Raw genomic sequence first — 18,504 nt, 5'->3', positions numbered from 1 at the left:
ATAATTCCAGTGACTGAATGATTGCCGGTCATTCGTACACATTCACTGTATTATATAGAATATGTAAACTAAATCTCTTTGAAACTTATAGAAGAACATTTTCTATTTCCATTTATTTTCTGTTATTCATTTGATCCTGTAACTTATTTATGTGCATAGATGGGCTGTAAAAATGCAACAAAGCAGAAAACATGATTATTTCTGAGTTCACAAAAAAGCTTCGTGTCAGAGTTATATTGTTGGTTTGTCATTTATGCTTGGAAACATATAATCATATATGCTTTGAGGTATATAATCGATTACATATTGATAGATTGTCTCATCCTTAGTAGTCTGCAAAGGCTCTGTGTGCGTTCCACAGTGCTCTGGCATACACACACATCCTAAGGTCATGAGAGAGGTCGTACCTTCTCTTTCTGATTTATATTATAGGAGGACATCTACTCTGTATCTGTTTAGTATAAGTATATACATACTTACTATACTTATATATATACTTATATAAGTATAAGTGCCTTTTATTTAGGTGGTCAGCTGGGCTCCTAGCACCAGCTTTGGGTCATATTTTGACCCACATACACACACATCCATGTACCCCCCCCCAAAAAAAAAAAACACACACACACACACACACACACACACACACACACACACATACACACAGATGGTATTATTTGAGCACATGCATGCCTGTGTGAGACGTCATATGTTAATGAATCTATGCATATTCATGTAACCACAATAAAGAGCAGTGCTACGGGGGAGCTGACTGAGAGGGACTGGGGCTCCAGGAACAGCGCTCGTCTCGGTCATCTCCCTCGTGCACAAGATCACACAAAGAGTTCTGCCTGGTGCTTCATGCTTTTGCTAGCTGCAGTAAAATTGCCTCGGCTGTTCCAGCAATACGTTTGTGCCAAGATAAAACCTACCAGTTAGTTACACAAATGAAGTGTATAAATTTTAAGTCTTTTCACAGCCTATTAGTATATTTGACTTAAGCTTGATAATCACAATAATGCTTTGATGTCATAAAATAAATAAAATCATACCTTTCTACTAAAACTGTTTGTTGTTCTCCACCTTTTCCTTAACCAGAGCAGACCCTTGTACTGCAGGATTAACCTGAGTGTCCCAGTCGTGGACCGTATTTTAAACCAGGAGGATCCCAGGCTTTATTTTTGTTGATGTATTATAAATATTCTTGTTTTATTGTTATTGTCCATCCATCCATCCATCCATCCATCCATCCATCCATCCATCCATCCATGTTTTTCCGCTTATCCGGGGCCGGGTTGCGGGGGCATCAGCCCAACCAGAGAAGCCCAGACCACCCTCTCCCCAGCCACCTCCTCCAGCTTATCCGGGGGAACACCAAGGCGTTCCCAGGCCAGCCGAGAGATATAATCTCTCCAGCGTGTCCTGGGTCTGCCCCGGTGCCTCCTCCCAGTGGGACATGCCCGGAAAACCTCGCCCAGGAGGCATCCTAGTCAGATGCCTGAATTACCTCAATTGGCTCCTTTCGATGTGGAGGAGCAGCGGCTCTACTCTCCCGCCCCTCCCGAATGGGTGAACTTCTCACCCTATCTCTAAGGGAGAGGCCAGTCACTCTTCAGTTATTCACTGTGACGTAATTGCCTACAAATGCAGCCATCGACGAATGCTACCCCTGAATTTGGACACAGCCTGTGTCTCAATGTGCATTTTGCACACTTCCTGTTTTACTTTCATAGTCACTTGTGCTTTGTGCATCATGTTCAGTTTAAATTGTTTCCAGCTGTGCTTCCAAGTGTCTCCTCTTAGCTACGATTCCCTCCCTTGTTTGTTCTTGTGTGTATTTATGCCTGCATCTCTCTCTGTCCTGCATCGCGGTCTCCCTCATCGTCCTGCTTTGTGTTCTGCCTGCCGTTTAGTTTCAAATAATTCTTTTGTAGTTTTGCATTTTTTTTGTATTCCAGCAATACAGGTGGGTTTAAGTTAACCTTTTCTAAGAGTCTGCATTTTGGGTCAAATCCTCATTCCTTCCCTCTTCACACCGCCAATAGAATAGCCCTTTATTCTCATCGTACATGTACAATGAAAATAAGGATACTCTATATTCTGCCACATTTTATTTTTAATCTATTGAAAGGCCTCATTTTTATCTGTGCCATGCAGGAAAGAGGAAATGCAGCATGTTTCAGACAGCAGTCTTTTGTGTAGCTGGTATCTTGTTTTACGTCAGCATATATAAGGAAGGAGCTTTTTAATCAAGTGCTTTCTTGTCCTTTTTGACTTTAATGAGGAGCTTGTTTTACTAAATTAACATGCAGTAAAATTTGAAACTGCAGGGACTGAGACCACAATTATTTGCACAAAGTATTTACTGGTGTTTTAAACTCGGACCTTTAGATCAGACCATGACAGGAAGGATCACTTTTTAAAGAGACGTGGCTGATGGAAAATATTGTGTTCGCAAATAGCTGCAAGTCTATCTGCACCATCTCTGCACTTAAACAAACATCATTGACCTCATGTATGTGTGTGTGTGTGTGAGATAAAACATACGTGATCATGAGGGTGCAAAACCACAACAGAGAGTCAAATGGTTGGACTCCCCACCATTTGACCTTAGAACTGAAGAAGCTTCTCGGATGAGAGGTGAAACGTCTTCAAGCAACTTAAAGAAGTCCAGACTGTCATGGTTCTCAAGATCTGGAGAGGTCGTGGTGTGTGTATTGTTTGTCTTAACCTCTCCCACCAGGGCGGAACTGGACCTTGGTTCCCCGCCTCTGAACCCACCCTGAACACACACCTGTGGCTCATTCACACTGATCCTGGCAGACTACTTAAGATGGCAAGAGAGGCTGCTTCCTCGCTGGATCGTCACATTACCAAGTGTCAGTGTAGTGTAACCTATGAAAATGTTCCTTTGATCCCCTAGAGTTTCCTCCTGACTTTGTTTTTTCCTCTGTGTACAGGCCTTCTAGACTCCCTGCCCGTCTTCCCTGCCGTCCGGATTTCTGTGGATGTGTGTGAGTGAGCGTGAGCTTCTTAGTGTGGACATTTTTGAGTTACGGATCGAGTGGAAGAAGAGCGTGTGTGTACCCCCGTCTTGGACCTTCCCTTCGGACCCCGCCCTACTCCCTGGAGCCCCGTGTTATCTGTTCCACTGTACAGTGGGGCAAAAAAGTATTTAGTCAGCCACCGATTGTGCAAGTTCCCCCACTTAAAACGATGACAGAGGTCAGTAATTTGCACCAGAGGTACACTTCAACTGTGAGAGACAGAATGTGAAAAAAAAATCCATGAATCCACATGGTAGGATTTGTAAAGAATTTATACGTAAATCAGGGTGGAAAATAAGTATTTGGTCAATAACAAAAATACAACTCAATACTTTGTAACATAACCTTTGTTGGCAATAACAGAGGTCAAACGTTTACTATAGGTCTTTACCAGGTTTGCACACACAGTAGCTGGTATTTTGGCCCATTCCTCCATGCAGATCTTCTCGAGAGCAGTGATGTTTTGGGGCTGTCGCCGAGCAACACGGACTTTCAACTCCCGCCACAGATTTTCTATGGGGTTGAGGTCTGGAGACTGGCTAGGCCACTCCAGGACTTTCAAATGCTTCTTACGGAGCCACTCCTTTGTTGCCCGGGCGGTGTGTTTTGGATCATTGTCATGTTGGAAGACCCAGCCTCGTTTCATCTTCAAAGTTCTCACTGATGGAAGGAGGTTTTGGCTCAAAATCTCACGATACATGGCCCCATTCATTCTGTCCTTAACACGGATCAGTCGCCCTGTCCCCTTGGCAGAAAAACAGCCCCATAGCATGATGTTTCCACCCCCATGCTTCACAGTAGGTATGGTGTTCTTGGGATGCAACTCAGTATTCTTCTTCCTCCAAACATGACGAGTTGAGTTTATACCAAAAAGTTCTACTTTGGTTTCATCTGACCACATGACATTCTCCCAATCCTCTGCTGTATCATCCATGTGCTCTCTGGCAAACTTCAGACGGGCCTGGACATGCACTGGCTTCAGCAGCGGAACACGTCTGGCACTGCGGGATTTGATTCCCTGCCGTTGTAGTGTGTTACTGATGGTGACCTTTGTTACTTTGGTCCCAGCTCTCTGCAGGTCATTCACCAGGTCCCCCCGTGTGGTTCTGGGATCTTTGCTCACCGTTCTCATGATCATTTTGACCCCACGGGATGAGATCTTGCGTGGAGCCCCAGATCGAGGGAGATTATCAGTGGTCTTGTATGTCTTCCATTTTCTGATGATTGCTCCCACAGTTGATTTTTTCACACCAAGCTGCTTGCCTATTGTAGATTCACTCTTCCCAGTCTGGTGCAGGTCTACAATACTTTTCCTGGTGTCCTTCGAAAGCTCTTTGGTCTTGGCCATGGCGGAGTTTGGAGTCTGACTGTTTGAGGCTGTGGACAGGTGTCTTTTATACAGATGATGAGTTCAAACAGGTGCCATTCATACAGGTAACGAGTGGGGGACAGAAAAGCTTCTTACAGAAGACGTTACAGGTCTGTGAGAGCCAGAGATTTTCCTTGTTTGAGGTGACCAAATACTTATTTTCCACCCTAATTTACGAATAAATTCTTTACAAATCCTACCATGTGGATTCATGGATTTTTTTTTCACATTCTGTCTCTCACAGTTGAAGTGTACCTCTGGTGCAAATTACTGACCTCTGTCATCATTTTAAGTGGGGGAACTTGCACAATCGGTGGCTGACTAAATACTTTTTTGCCCCACTGTATATATGTATATATTCTCACTTGGTGTCACATTTCAAATAAACCCTCACCCTCTCTCTAAACTTCAGAGTCCTGCGAGTGAGTCCTCTGCCTACTAATCTGTGACAGAACGATCCAGCCACTATGGACTCAGCGGATTCTGACCCTGTTCAACGGGCTCTCCTCACTCAGGAAGCCCTGCTGGAGCGGCACGAGAAGATGCTCCACCATATCAATAAAGAGCTCTCCGCTCTTACACAGGCTCTCGCCCAGCGCACACCCCTGGTAAGCTCGCCCTCTCCGAGCGTAAACCCATCTCCGCGTGTAAGTCCCTCTCCATCTCCGAATCCCCAGGCCGCTGCTGCACCCCCCGACCCTCCCGCTGCCTGGCTAGAGGCCCCGGGGAGGACGATGCCTAGCCCTGAGCCGTTTACAGGAGAGCTGGAAAAATGTTCGGGTTTTCTTGCCCAAGTCTCCCTGTTTTTCCGTCAGCAGAACAGGACGTATGCCAGCGACGGTGCCCGGATTGCTTTCTTTGTTCAGCTATTACGAGATCGCGCGCTCCAGTGGGCTCAGGCGCTATTGAAAACCCTGCCGAATATCTCCTACCTCGACTTCCTGACTGAATTCAAAAGCGTGTTTGAAAGGGATGGCGGGCCCTCTGCTGCTGCACAGCGTCTACTAAATCTGAAACAAGGTAAACGCACTATGGCTGACTTCTCGGTTGACTTCCGCATTCTCGCTGTAGAAACCGGGTGGAAAGAAGAGGCAGTAAAGGAGGTTCTGCTCAACAATATTGCGGAGGATTTGAAGGATGAGCTCATGACGAGGGAATTACCATCATCTCTCAGCTCATTAATGTCCCTGTGCATTCACGTTGACGAGCGCCTGCGAATGTGCCGTGGGACGCGCCACTCAGTTTCCCAGAGTGCTCCGCTCAGTGTTGGGATTTTTGCCGGTAGTGCTGCTTCACCACAACAGCCGGCCTCGGTGGATGTGAGCCCCGGCGAGGCAGAGCCGATGCAGATTGGACGTGCCCGGCTTACACCAACGGAGAGGCAGCGCCATTTCATGGCTGGTGAGTGTTTATACTGCGGCCGTCACGGACATTTCATCGCCGTCTGCCCCGCACGAGCAAAAGGGCGTGCCCGCCAGTAGAAACGGGGGTACTGGTGGGCGAAATAAACATCTCTCATTCCCCTCCTCATCTTTTGTTACCAGCTAAGCTCACTGCTCACGCCACCACTCACTCACTCAAGGCTTTGATAGACTCAGGGGCCGAACAGAGTTTTATTGATGCATCACTCGCTAAGAAACTGGGCCTAACTATTGAACCTCTGCCCCATGCTCTTCGAGCCTCATCTCTGAACGGACAGCGTTTGCCTGATGTCACCCATGTTTCTGAACCAGTCACCCTGTGTTTGTCTGGAAATCACACTGAATTAATCAGTCTGTTTGTTTTCAAAGCTCCGCTGACGCCTCTGGTTCTGGGCTATCCATGGCTGTTGCAGCATAACCCACTGATTGATTGGCAGGCGGGCTGTGTGTCTAGATGGGGGGAGGGTTGCCATATGACTTGCTTAAAATCAGCCATTCCATCCATTGGCTCCTCCGCATCACCCCCGCAGACTCCTCCGGACCTAACAGCAGTTCCTTCAGTGTACCATGAACTAGCGGAGGTGTTTAGTAAGGATCGCGCCCGTTCCCTTCCCCCACACCGGCCTTATGATTGTGCCATTGACTTGTTACCAGGAGCTCCGTTGCCTACTAGCCGACTCTATAGCCTGTCACGGCCAGAAAGAGAAGCCATGGAGGAGTACATTACTGATGCTCTGGCTGCGGGACTCATTCGGCCATCTACCTCTCCCTTGGCATCAGGATTTTTCTTCGTGGACAAGAAGGACAAGTCCCTCCGGCCATGCGTTGACTATCGGGGCTTGAATGCAATCACTGTCAAGAATAAATACCCGCTGCCCCTGCTGACCTCAGCATTTGAGCTTCTCCACGGGATGAAAATGTTCAGTAAACTCGACCTCCGCAGTGCTTACCATTTGGTTCGCATTAGGGCAGGGGATGAGTGGAAGACTGCCTTCAACACCCATCTGGGACATTTTGAATATCTTGTAATGCCTTTTGGATTAACAAATGCCCCGGCAGTCTTCCAAGCCCTCGTAAATGACGTCCTCAGAGACTTCCTCAACCACTTTGTTTTCGTCTACCTGGACGATATACTCATCTTCTCCAGGTCAGTGTCAGAGCACGAAAGACATGTCAAACTGGTGTTACAAAGATTGTTGCAAAACCGCCTTTTTGTCAAAGCAGAGAAATTTCTATCGCCGTTTCATCCGTGACTTCAGCAAAATTGTCTCACCTCTTACTCACCTCACTTCCCCTAAGGTTCCGTTCCAGTGGGGACAGGCAGCCGCGGAGGCGTTCATTCATCTGAAACAACGGTTTGCCTCCGCTCCCATCCTCTCCCAGCCGGATCTCAACCAACCCTTCATCGTGGAGGTGGATGCTTCGGATGTGGGCGTGGGGGCCGTCCTCTCTCAGAATACTGAAGGTAAACTCCATCCATGCGCTTACTTCTCTCGTCGGCTTTCACCCGCAGAGCAAAACTACGATGTTGGCGACAGGGAGCTACTCGCCATCAAACTGGCACTTGAGGAGTGGCGGCATTGGCTAGAGGGGACGGCACAGCCTTTCATTGTGTGGACCGACCACAAGAACCTCGCCTACCTTCAGGCAGCAAAACGCCTCAACGCACGTCAAGCCAGGTGGGCGCTTTTCTTCACCCGTTTCAATTTCTCCATTACTTACAGGCCCGGGTCCCGAAATGTCAAACCAGATGCTTTATCACGTCAGTTTTCATCCTCTGAGGGGGATCGGGAGGTGGCGTCGATCTTTCCTCCGGGCTGTGTCATAGGAGGCCTCACTTGGGAGATTGAGTCAATGGTGCGGCAGGCCCAGCGTACCGAACCTGATCCGGGGACAGGACCCCCGGGGCGGCTCTACATCCCTTCGTCCGTACGATCCCAGGTGCTCCAATGGGCCCACACAGCAAGATTCTCATGTCACCCTGGAATCCAACGCACCATTGCCTTTCTGGAACGCGCCTTCTGGTGGCCATCTTTAGCCCAAGATGCCCGAGAATATGTTAAAGCCTGTACTACCTGCGCCCAAAATAAGTCACAAAACACTCCTCCCGCAGGCTTACTTCATCCACTCCCTACCCCGGGTCGACCGTGGTCACACATTGCCCTCGACTTTGTTACTGGACTTCCACCTTCGGCAGGTAACACAGTAATTCTGTCTATTGTCGATCGCTTCTCTAAAGCAGCACATTTTGTAGCATTACCCAAGCTTCCCACAGCCCTAGAGACCGCCCAGCTGCTTACCAACCACGTGTTTCGCCTTCATGGAATTCCCTCTGACATCGTCTCTGATCGTGGGCCGCAGTTCACATCCAAGGTATGGAAAGAATTCTGCTCATCCATTGGTGCCCAGGTCAGTCTCTCTTCAGGGTACCATCCCCAAACCAATGGGCAGACGGAGAGGCTGAACCAGGAACTGGAAACAGCCCTGCGATGCGTGGCCTCGACAAACCAAAACACCTGGTGCTCGCATCTAGCCTGGATTGAGTACGCTCACAACAGCCACACCTCCTCCGCCACTGGAATGTCGCCTTTCGAGGCCTCGCTTGGATATCAGCCGGCCCTTCTCCCATCTGTGGAAGGTGAGCATCTCGTTCCCTCTGTGCAGCACCACTTCCGCAAATGTCGGCGACTCTGGCGAGCTACCCGTGCCGCCCTCCTTCGAACCAAGGAACAGAATCAACGGCTAGCTGACCGTCGGAGGTTGCCCGCACCCACCTACACACCGGGGCAAAAGGTATGGCTCTCCACGAGGTTCGTCCCTGTCCGCACTGAGTCTAAGAAACTCACACCCACCTTCATTGGACCCTTTACCGTCGAGGCTGTTGTTAACCCAGTCTTGGTCCGTTTGCAGCTCCCGCGTAGCATGCGTGTCCACAACGTGTTCCATGTGTCTCAGTTGAAACCACACCTGTCCAGTCCTCTGTGCCCTCCTTCCAGGCCCCCGCCACCCGCCCGGCTCATTGATGGCCTGCCCGCGTATGCCATTACGCGAATCATGGACTCGCGGCGCCGTGGACGGGGAGTTCAGTATCTGGTGGATTGGGAGGGCTATGGCCCGGAGGAACGCTCTTGGGTCCCTAGGTCGGCCATCCTTCACCCGGGTATGGTCCGGGATTTCCATCGCGCCCATCCGGACAAGCCTGGTGGGTCGCCTGGAGGCTCCCGTTGAGGGGGGGGGGGGGGGTACTGTCATGGTTCTCAAGATCTGGAGAGGTCGTGGTGTGTGTATTGTTTGTCTTAACCTCTCCCACCAGGGCGGAACTGGACCTTGGTTCCCCGCCTCTGAACCCACCCTGAACACACACCTGTGGCTCATTCACACTGATCCTGGCAGACTACTTAAGATGGCAAGAGAGGCTGCTTCCTCGCTGGAATGTCACATTACCAAGTGTCAGTGTAGTGTAACCTATGAAAATGTTCCTTTGATCCCCTAGAGTTTCCTCCTGACTTTGTTTTTTCCTCTGTGTACAGGCCTTCTAGACTCCCTGCCCGTCTTCCCTGCCGTCCGGATTTCTGTGGATGTGTGTGAGTGAGCGTGAGCTTCTTAGTGTGGACATTTTTGAGTTACGGATCGAGTGGAAGAAGAGCGTGTGTGTACCCCCGTCTTGGACCTTCCCTTCGGACCCCGCCCTACTCCCTGGAGCCCCGTGTTATCTGTTCCACTGTATATATGTATATATTCTCACTTGGTGTCACATTTCAAATAAACCCTCACCCTCTCTCTAAACTTCAGAGTCCTGCGAGTGAGTCCTCTGCCTACTAATCTGTGACACAGACGCTTTTCTTTGCAAGCTCCTTTGACTATGATGACCTGGATGACTGAGAAACTTCACAGACACACAACAGAGAATGGTAAAATATGGTAAATGGCCTGTATTTATATAGCGCTTTTCTAGTCCCTAAGGACCCCAAAGCGCTTTACATATCCAGTCATCCACCCATTCACGCACACATTCACACACTGGTGATGGCAAGCTACATTGCAGCCACAGCCACCCTGGGGCGCACTGACAGAGAAAACAGAGAAAGATCCAGGAGACCCAAAAACAAACACGTGTCCACACCAGCAGAAGCAACAAGGAGCCAAAAAGAAAGATCACCTAAAAACCAACCGGCAGCTGATCCTGTCAGAGGTTGGCCACCCAAGTACGAGCTGAGGACAGAGCCCCAGGGCTCTGGGCACATGCACATAAATGCACAAAGACACAAACCCGCATCAACCCACCATTCTAAAACCCTTCACCCTGTGTCAGTATTTCTGTGAAGTATGAATGAAAGTTTGCACGCAGCTGCAGGCTTATCTGCACTTAAAAACCCTCAGAGATCTCATGTTTTTCTCCATCAGCCCACAGAATGAATCTCAATGTCTCCTGAAAACACTTTGGCTCTGTGCTATGTGATAATGTCTTATTCTTGCTATCAAACCTCAGGATGTGTAAAGAGGAACTGGAAGTTTGGTCATGGCCAAATTGAAATATTTAACACAATGAAGCAACATGGGGTTTGTTTCAGTGCTTTGTGTATTTACTCAATATGCATTCAAGTTTAGAGTTACTATGGCAACATGAGTAAAAATATAAAAATAAATGATTTAAGGAATAATTACTAAAATGCCTTTAGATACACAATAAAAACCTCCTGACATCTCTCCTCTGTTTTTGACCTTCTGCAAATGATTTTTAGTTTTTAATAAATAATTACAATCCACAGTAAAACTGAAAATAATGAATAAGTGTTGATAATGTTTAAGAGTTTAATCACTCATATTGTAGGTACACCATAATATCATCTGACATATCAGTCTACACATAGCTAAACAGACTGAACTTCTGTCGAATCATACAGGATGTTATTCTCATTTATGTTGTAAGTTGAAACTTTTGTGACCTTGATAGAGACCATATGGAAGATTTTGTGATGACCCAGAGTCTCTGTGTTCCAGTGATCAGTTATCTGTAACTCAGTTTTCTTCATTTGTTACTATTGAGGCCTGAAATGATCAGCTTCAGTAAGCTTTAGTAAAGGTCACCTCGTCTGCATGTGACTCTGGAGAGAATTACATAGTCTTTGTTGGTAACATGTAACATTCACTTTGATGTGCCAATAGAAGATACATTTATTTGTTGTCTTTGTTAATTTAATTTGTGAAACATACAGGTCTGTAGTTTCAGTTCAACCACACAGTGAGTCATTTACTCTGTTTGGGTGTCAGCCAAACATAGAATTTAACCACAAGGTGAAAAGATTCACAGATCTGAGGTCAAAGGTCATTTTTATTATAGCACTGCATGATGATGTTTCAGCTAAGAGTCAGATAAAATCTCTAGATGTTTTTATGCAGCATGAAAGAAGAATTTCCACATAATTCCTCCGATAAAGAATCAAAATATAAAAAAAATAATTAAAAAGACTTAGATATAAAAATACAGGCTGCAAAACAGAAAAGGGGTTTTGGTACATTCACTCCCAGTGTGCAGGAAGAGTAACATTGCAGCATGATAATGATCCAGGGGACGTTGCGAAAACATGTCAGAGTAAAAAAAGACCTGGTAAGATATGACTTAAAGTGATGGAAAACATGTCACAAAACTGCTGCAGTCAAAGCTACAGGAGCTGTTTGAGCTTTGTGTCCAAAAGGGAAGGAAGCATAGAGACACCAATCAGAAGAAGAACCTGTAGAAAAACTCTGTCACACCCAAACAAAACACAACTTCTCTTTTTTTCTGCAAAGTAAAACTGTTTGTGTATCTGAGGATCAGAGTGCAGCAGGCTGGATGTGACGATGGGGCACTCTTTGCTCTGCATGATGGGCTTTTTCTGTAAGTACACGTCTGACATTGTTTGAAAGGCACCATTAATTAAAATGTTTCTGATCTCTGAGAATTAGTGAGTCACTGCTTAGAGCTTGTTTAGCAAACAGGAGAAATTTGGTGATTATTGTTCATCCCTAAATTTACAATAATCAATAATCAGAGTAAAGCCTTTAAAAAAAACTTTACTCTGAAGTATAATATCTGATGAGTTTTTATTCATTATTTTAGTGCTCAGTACAGTCATCTGTGGAAACGCTGAAGGTAAGAAACACTGTTTTTACTCCAGTTCATATATGTAGCTGTTATCTCCTACAATGCTCGAAATCAGGGGTGTCAAACCTACGGTCCACGGGCCACATTTGGCCCTCGATACAATTATTTCCGGCCTGCGAGCCAGTTATTAATGGACCCTCGGTATGTGGGAGCTGAATCTTCAGCCCTGCTACGAATCCGTGTTTTGATGGTCGCACCATGTGACCAATCGCATGCAAAGACAGGCTGGGATCATACCATTATGTGAAAGAAAGAAGGGGGGCAGATGTTCTGAAGACAGCAAGTGTAGTGGTACAGGCCAAACCATTTCAACAACTACCAAACAGGTAAAACAGCAAAGGATTAAAGTGCAGGTAAACAGAAATGTTTCTATTTTTCAGCATCTACTATAAAAACACAGTATAGATATAATTATGATGAGCTGCCAGAAGTTTCTTTCTATTTTTACACATTTGTTTCTTACAATTTAAGTCAAAGGGTGGTGCCGACAGGTTTCTCTCTTTCTCACAGCAGCTTTTTCTTCATCATGTAGAAAAACAGTTAAATACTGTAAATCATTTCTTACACTGATGGTGTCAGGGTGGTGGCTCATTGGCTCCCTTTTCTGTTCCCGTGTTTCATTCCATGTCTCCTCTCTGTGGTGAGTCTGTTTTGTCACCCATGTTTGTCTCTCACCCCTCCATGTGCCTTATTCGATGTTTGTATCTCTCTGCCCTCTCTCTCTCTCTCGCCCTCTCCCTCACCCCCTTGTGTCTTAGTCGTTTTACTGTGTTTCATCTTCATCTTCATCCTCTCTTCCCCTGTTCCTGTCCTTGTGTCTCTGCTATTGCCTCCCTGTTTGTTTATCACTGTTGTTGTCGAGTCCGTGTGTCTCAGGTGTAGGTCTCAGTGTTTCCTGTTTTAAATGGTAAATGGTAAATGGCCTGTATTTATATAGCGCTTTACTAGTCCCTAAGGACCCCAAAGCGCTTTACACATCCAGTCATCCACCCATTCACACACACACATTCACACACTGGTGATGGCAAGCTACATTGTAGCCACAGCCGCCCTGGGGCGCACTGACAGAGGCGAGGCTGCCGGACACTGGCGCCACCGGGCCCTCTGACCACCACCAGTAGGCAGTTTTACTTTGACAGTGTCCCATCCTGTGTTCAGTTTTGCTTCCTGTATTGTGTCATTATGTTTATTCCCCCCAGCTGTGTTCTCCGTGTGTTTCCTCATCACCATCTTGTATATTTATGGAGTCAGTTGTCAGTCGGTTTTGTATAGCATTATTTTTGTGCCAGTATTCTGACCGCAAAAAAAATTTCAGTGTTTGCTGTTATCCACACACACACACACACACAACAGCAGCCCCTCTCGCTCAGTTTTTGCACTTGCGCTTGCTCGCAATGTGTTGCTTGCGCGCTCAACTCTTTCTGTACACCGTTATATTTGTGCCACAAAACCAGCCAATCAGAGACTTGGATGCAAAAAAAAATCTGATTGGCTGTTCTGGTCTCCAATCAGCTCAAAATGACGAAATTCAATATCCCAGAATCCATTTTGTCCAAAACTTAAACGAGGCAGTGGCGGAGGAACACAGAGTGTTTAAAATGATCATATTAAGAGTGTGCTGCCTTCATACAGACTAATTCTCTTTTCATGGATGTTAATCTAAACAGTTTACAGTACAGATTTACAAGAAGATGATGATTTGTGTGAGTAGTGCAGTGTATCTCACTGATATTGGCATGTGTGCTGCTTACCTCAGTGTACGCTTTTGTATTAACTCTTGGAGTTCTCAAAATCCTTGTACAAAGCTACATGGATAAAAATGAAAGGAAATACCAGATACTCCGGCTTCCTCCCACAGTCTAAAGACATGCACTTAGTGGGGTTAAGTGAATTGATTATTTTAAATATGTGGGAGTGTGAATGTTTGTCTGTGTCTCTGTCTTAGCCCTGCAACAGACTGGCGACCTGTCCAGGGTGTACCCTGCCTCTCGCTCTATGATAGCTGGGATAGTCTATAGCCTCCTGCGACCCTGATAAGGATAAGTGGAAGAGAATGGACAAGAGTTTAAAGTGGGAGTCAGCCTGTGGAAAGCCCTAAAATCTGTTTTTAATGGCTCAGGCTATTTTCTATTGAGAGCTCCAGTAGATTTTCTTAATCTATGAGCTGTGATCAGCTGACTTGCTGCTCTTTACAGATTTATCCACCTGAATTCAGTCTGATGTAAGCAGACGTTTCATGAGTTGTCCTCGTCTCTACACTCACAGTACACTGTTTATACTGACTTTATATTGGACTGTCACTGTGCACCAGTCACACACTGGTCTTTCCTTTAAATCCATCACAGTACAGCAAACTAACCTGTTTATCCTGCACTAATCTGTAGAGGATTTTCATGCAGCCTTAAATAACACAGTGATTCTACCTCAGTTTGTTTTGCAGCATGCTTCACCCTATGAAAAACACAATGTCAACATAAATACTCAAGTAAAGTACAGATAGCTTACGTACAGTAACAACGTATTTGTACTTCGTTACTCCCCACCTCTGGAAATAAGTAAATTGTGTGATATTTGGCTATAAAATTGAGGTTGTTTATATGATATTGTGTGTTTATGCGTTGATGTTCAGTGTCACAGTTTAGATTTGTGCACACCTGGTTGTGTTCAGTCACTCTGCTGGTAGAGTCTAAATATCATTTAATCTGTTTGGTAAAAACTAAACTTTTTATTGTTGATTTGTAGTCAAATTTTTACCAGGACATAAATATAATTAAAATTAACAAGAGCAATAAAACCAGGATAGATTTTTAATGATAATGATACATTTTTATTTGAACAGCTCCTCCTGAGCCCACCGTGACCCTCCAACCATCCACGACTCAGATATACAGAGGTGAGAAAGTCACTGTCAGATATGAGATTCAGGGATACAAGTTAAACACATCTCCTCACTTATTTTATTTGTATTGCACAATTCATCCAAAAACAGAACAAAATACTAACAAAAGTAGTGTAAAACAATAATAAATGATTGGCCTCATTTTAGGAGAGACTGGTCTGCTATGTTAGCCTTTCCCAAACTGCTCGGTGGAGTGGTATCACAGTTCAGAAGTGTGAGTCAGTTTCCTGATCTCTGGAATATGAGTTGATCCAGCAGGAACAGATGATTTCAGTGGAAGTTCAGATCTCCCAGGCGTGGATCACCGTCAAGGTTCAACAGTCTCAGATTTCAGTTCTGAGATCTGCTCTCGGCTGATAAACCTGATCTGTTTTGCAACACAAACACTGGAGTCTTATTCCAGCATTCCTAATGGCTCAGCTGGAAATCACATCCAAACTGCTCCCTGTAATGTCAGCGGTAGAGTTGACTGTGCGTATTAGTGTGGTCTAAAGACATCTGTGCGACAGGAAATGTCAGCTTCCACAGCAAAAGAATATAAAACAACCTTACTAGGTCTCATCTTAGCTATCAGAGGCTTCAACATCAGATTTAGTAAAGAACGCAAGGACATAACGTGCTAACTGACACCAAAGAAAACTAACTGTTACTCACCAAATTCCAATACACCAAAAACAAAAGTAAAAAACAACACCAATGAAACGATAACTGCTCACACTCGTTTAGGAACAATTCTCACATGTTCAAAATACAATCAGATCATATTAACCTGGGTTGCTTCCTCATTATTGATCAATAAACTCAGTCATGCTTCAAATTAATTATTTGAAATGTGCATGTATGTAATAAATTAAAATACACAAAAGTAAATAAAACAAATTCACTGTTTTGATCAAAACAGAAATACAGAATATTTTGTGTGGCACAGTTTGTTTTATCTCAACTATGGTTTTGTGATATTTGATCATTTACATATTTCCATCTTTAAATTGTTCTGATTCAGTCATTTTTACCAAACCAAAGGCTGAACTGAGAGCTGATAGGACAGCTGTTCCAGTAGGGGGCAGTGTGACCCTGACCTGCTCTGTGAACCCATCATCATCATATGGATGGAAATACTACTGGTACAGAGATGGCAAATCTTATCAACCTGTGACAAATGAACAAATCAGTGTCTCAGAGGGAGGACGCTACAGCTGCAGAGGAGGAAGAGGAGAACCAGTTTACTACACAGAGTGGAGTCAGCCAGTTTGGATTGACACAACTGGTGAGTTCAAACTTGAACTTACCACAAAGCACTACATCTGATGGTAACTGAACCTTTTGTCATTCATGTGTTTTTATTGTACTTTCTTGAACATTAACAGTCTCAAACAGGCCTGTTGTGACTCTGCATCCAAACTGGTCTGAGATATACAGAGGAGAGACGATCACTGTCAGATGTGAGATCCATGGAGGAGACACTGAGTGGGATTATGAGTGGGAAACAAACAGCATGATAAAACCTCCAAATCAAAATGAATACAGGATTATTTCTGCTTCATCATCCAACAGTGAAAACTATCGCTGTAAGGGCAGAATGAAAAGTTCACAGCATGAAACAACAGAGTGGAGTGATTCAGTCACACTGACAGTTTCTGACAGTAAGTCATATTTGCTTTAAGCTGTTTGAACACTTTGTAAAATGTGTTTCTGTTCATATAGACTGAGATTATTATTCTTTGTATAAACTGAGCTCACTGTTCAGAGACTGTACTACATGTTCAATGAGAGAAAATCTTTGTTGAACAGATGAACCCCGTCCTGTCCTCACTGTGTCTCCATCATGGCTGAGTCCTGGAGCCTCAGTAACTCTGAACTGTGAGGTTGAACATCCGTCTGCAGGATGGAGCTTCTACTGGTATAAAGCTGTTCCTGATCTATCAGAGAAATCCTCCAGTTATGAGCTGCTACCTGATGGCAGTGGGACTGCACAGGGCTCCTACATCATTCATGGACAGACACACACAGCAGGATATGTGTGCAGAGTTGGAAGAGGAGACCCAGAGTATCACACTGATCACAGTCAACCAAAGTTTGTCTGGTCTGCAGGTCAATTTGTTTCTCTCTAATAAATTATGTCATCACTTTAATTCCCCATTATTTTTCTTGCAGCAGCATGCTGACATTGAAATCTGATGTCCAATTACAATTAAATTGCATTAAATGATTTTTATTTAAGTTTCCTCATAAGCATTAAATTGAATCTCATCCTTTCTCACTACATTCAAGTAAACTGAGCTTCAGTCAGACACTTCTGTTGTTATTCAAATTCCTCCTTGTTTGTTTCTCACCGAGTTAAACAAGAATGAATTTTGTCTCCGGCTCTTTTTAATCTTCATGGTGATGATCAGAAAGTCTGTAAAGCTGGCAGGACTCCTGTGAAGCACATTATGTACACAGATGATCTCGTGGTCTTTAGTCCTCATGTTGTTGTGCTTTTGCTGTGAAAAATGATATCAGACATGATGCCCATAAAAGTGCTGTCATGATTTGTAGAAGCAAAGACAACAAACATTTAAGATCTGCTGATGTTAAACTGTCTGATAATGATCTGACTGTTTGTAGTAAGGTCACAAATGTCAGACATCTTATTACATGACTGATGGTGAAGATATTTGCTTGTGCAACAACAAACATGCACGCTGTGGACAAACTGTAGGAAAGCAGGTTTACAGAAACTTCTAATGTTGCTGTGAGATTATTACTGAGAGACCCAGATGGTTCAGTGAAATCTTTCCAGCTACAGGAGTCACAACATTTAAATCTGTATTAACAAATCTCATTCATAGATTTATTTGCAGTTATGGTGGGTTTAGCAAGAACTATTTTTTTCACTGTGATATTTTGAATCCTAACATCTGTGAGCTTTGTCTCTTCACTGCATGTTGTTTCCAGATGTTCATTCAGCAGCGTCTCTCACAGTGAGTCCTGACAGAGTGCAACACTTCACCTCTGACTCTGTCTCACTGACCTGTGAGGGAAACTTCACTGAGTGGAGAGTGAGGAAGTTCTCTGAGGACGGCCGACTCTCTGACTGTAGGAGAATGACTGGATCCACATGTGACATCAACACATCAAAGTCAGATACTGGAGTGTACTGGTGTGAGTCTGGATCAGGAGAGTTCAGCAGTGCAGTCAACATCACTGTACAGAGTATGTTATTATACATTTACTTCTTGGATCTGAATCATTTAGACGTCACATGAACATTTGTCCCAGCTTTGCTGTATGTGAAGTAATTCTATGTGGCAAAACAAACAACAATGATCAATGATCATTTTCAGACAGGCACCAAAGCATCAAAATATTCTTGATTGTTGGTCTCATTTCACTCGATCTTTTTATAATCAAGTTTGTCAAAATTTGCAGACAATATTTTATATATTCTCCCTTTCAGAATAAAGGAATAGGGAAACACGTCGTGTAAAATAAAACAAACATACAAACATTTACAATTTCAACTTTAACCATTAAATAATTTCATAGTTTGACTCCTGCAGGGAGGATGAAGGGAGCATCCCAACTATATTTCCAGTCCTCTTAATCAAATTTTGAATTTGGGATCTGAGTTTGACAGAAAGTTT

General features: G+C 44.6%; 2 protein-coding genes across 2 annotated transcripts in view; both read left to right on the top strand.

Annotated features, from left to right (window-relative positions):
• Positions 1-18,504, top strand: part of LOC309703248 (uncharacterized protein) — an 83,901-nt gene that overhangs the window by 6,883 nt on the left and 58,514 nt on the right. The gene's annotated exons all lie outside the window — the stretch shown is intronic.
• Positions 11,658-17,056, top strand: LOC309698258 (Fc receptor-like protein 4; the record flags this gene model as incomplete). Its single annotated transcript, XM_082520586.1, has 8 exons — positions 11,658-11,712; positions 11,935-11,967; positions 13,647-13,682; positions 14,819-14,872; positions 15,882-16,145; positions 16,246-16,521; positions 16,670-16,905; positions 17,033-17,056. The coding sequence occupies exons 1-8, from the start codon at positions 11,676-11,678 to the stop codon at positions 17,054-17,056; spliced, it is 960 nt and encodes a 319-aa protein (XP_082376712.1). The 5' UTR covers positions 11,658-11,675.

Source organism: Aulonocara stuartgranti (assembly GCF_965226115.1).
Source record: "Aulonocara stuartgranti genome assembly, chromosome: 3".
Lineage (NCBI taxonomy): Eukaryota > Metazoa > Chordata > Actinopteri > Cichliformes > Cichlidae > Aulonocara > Aulonocara stuartgranti.
This window is presented reverse-complemented; position numbering and strand designations above follow the sequence as displayed.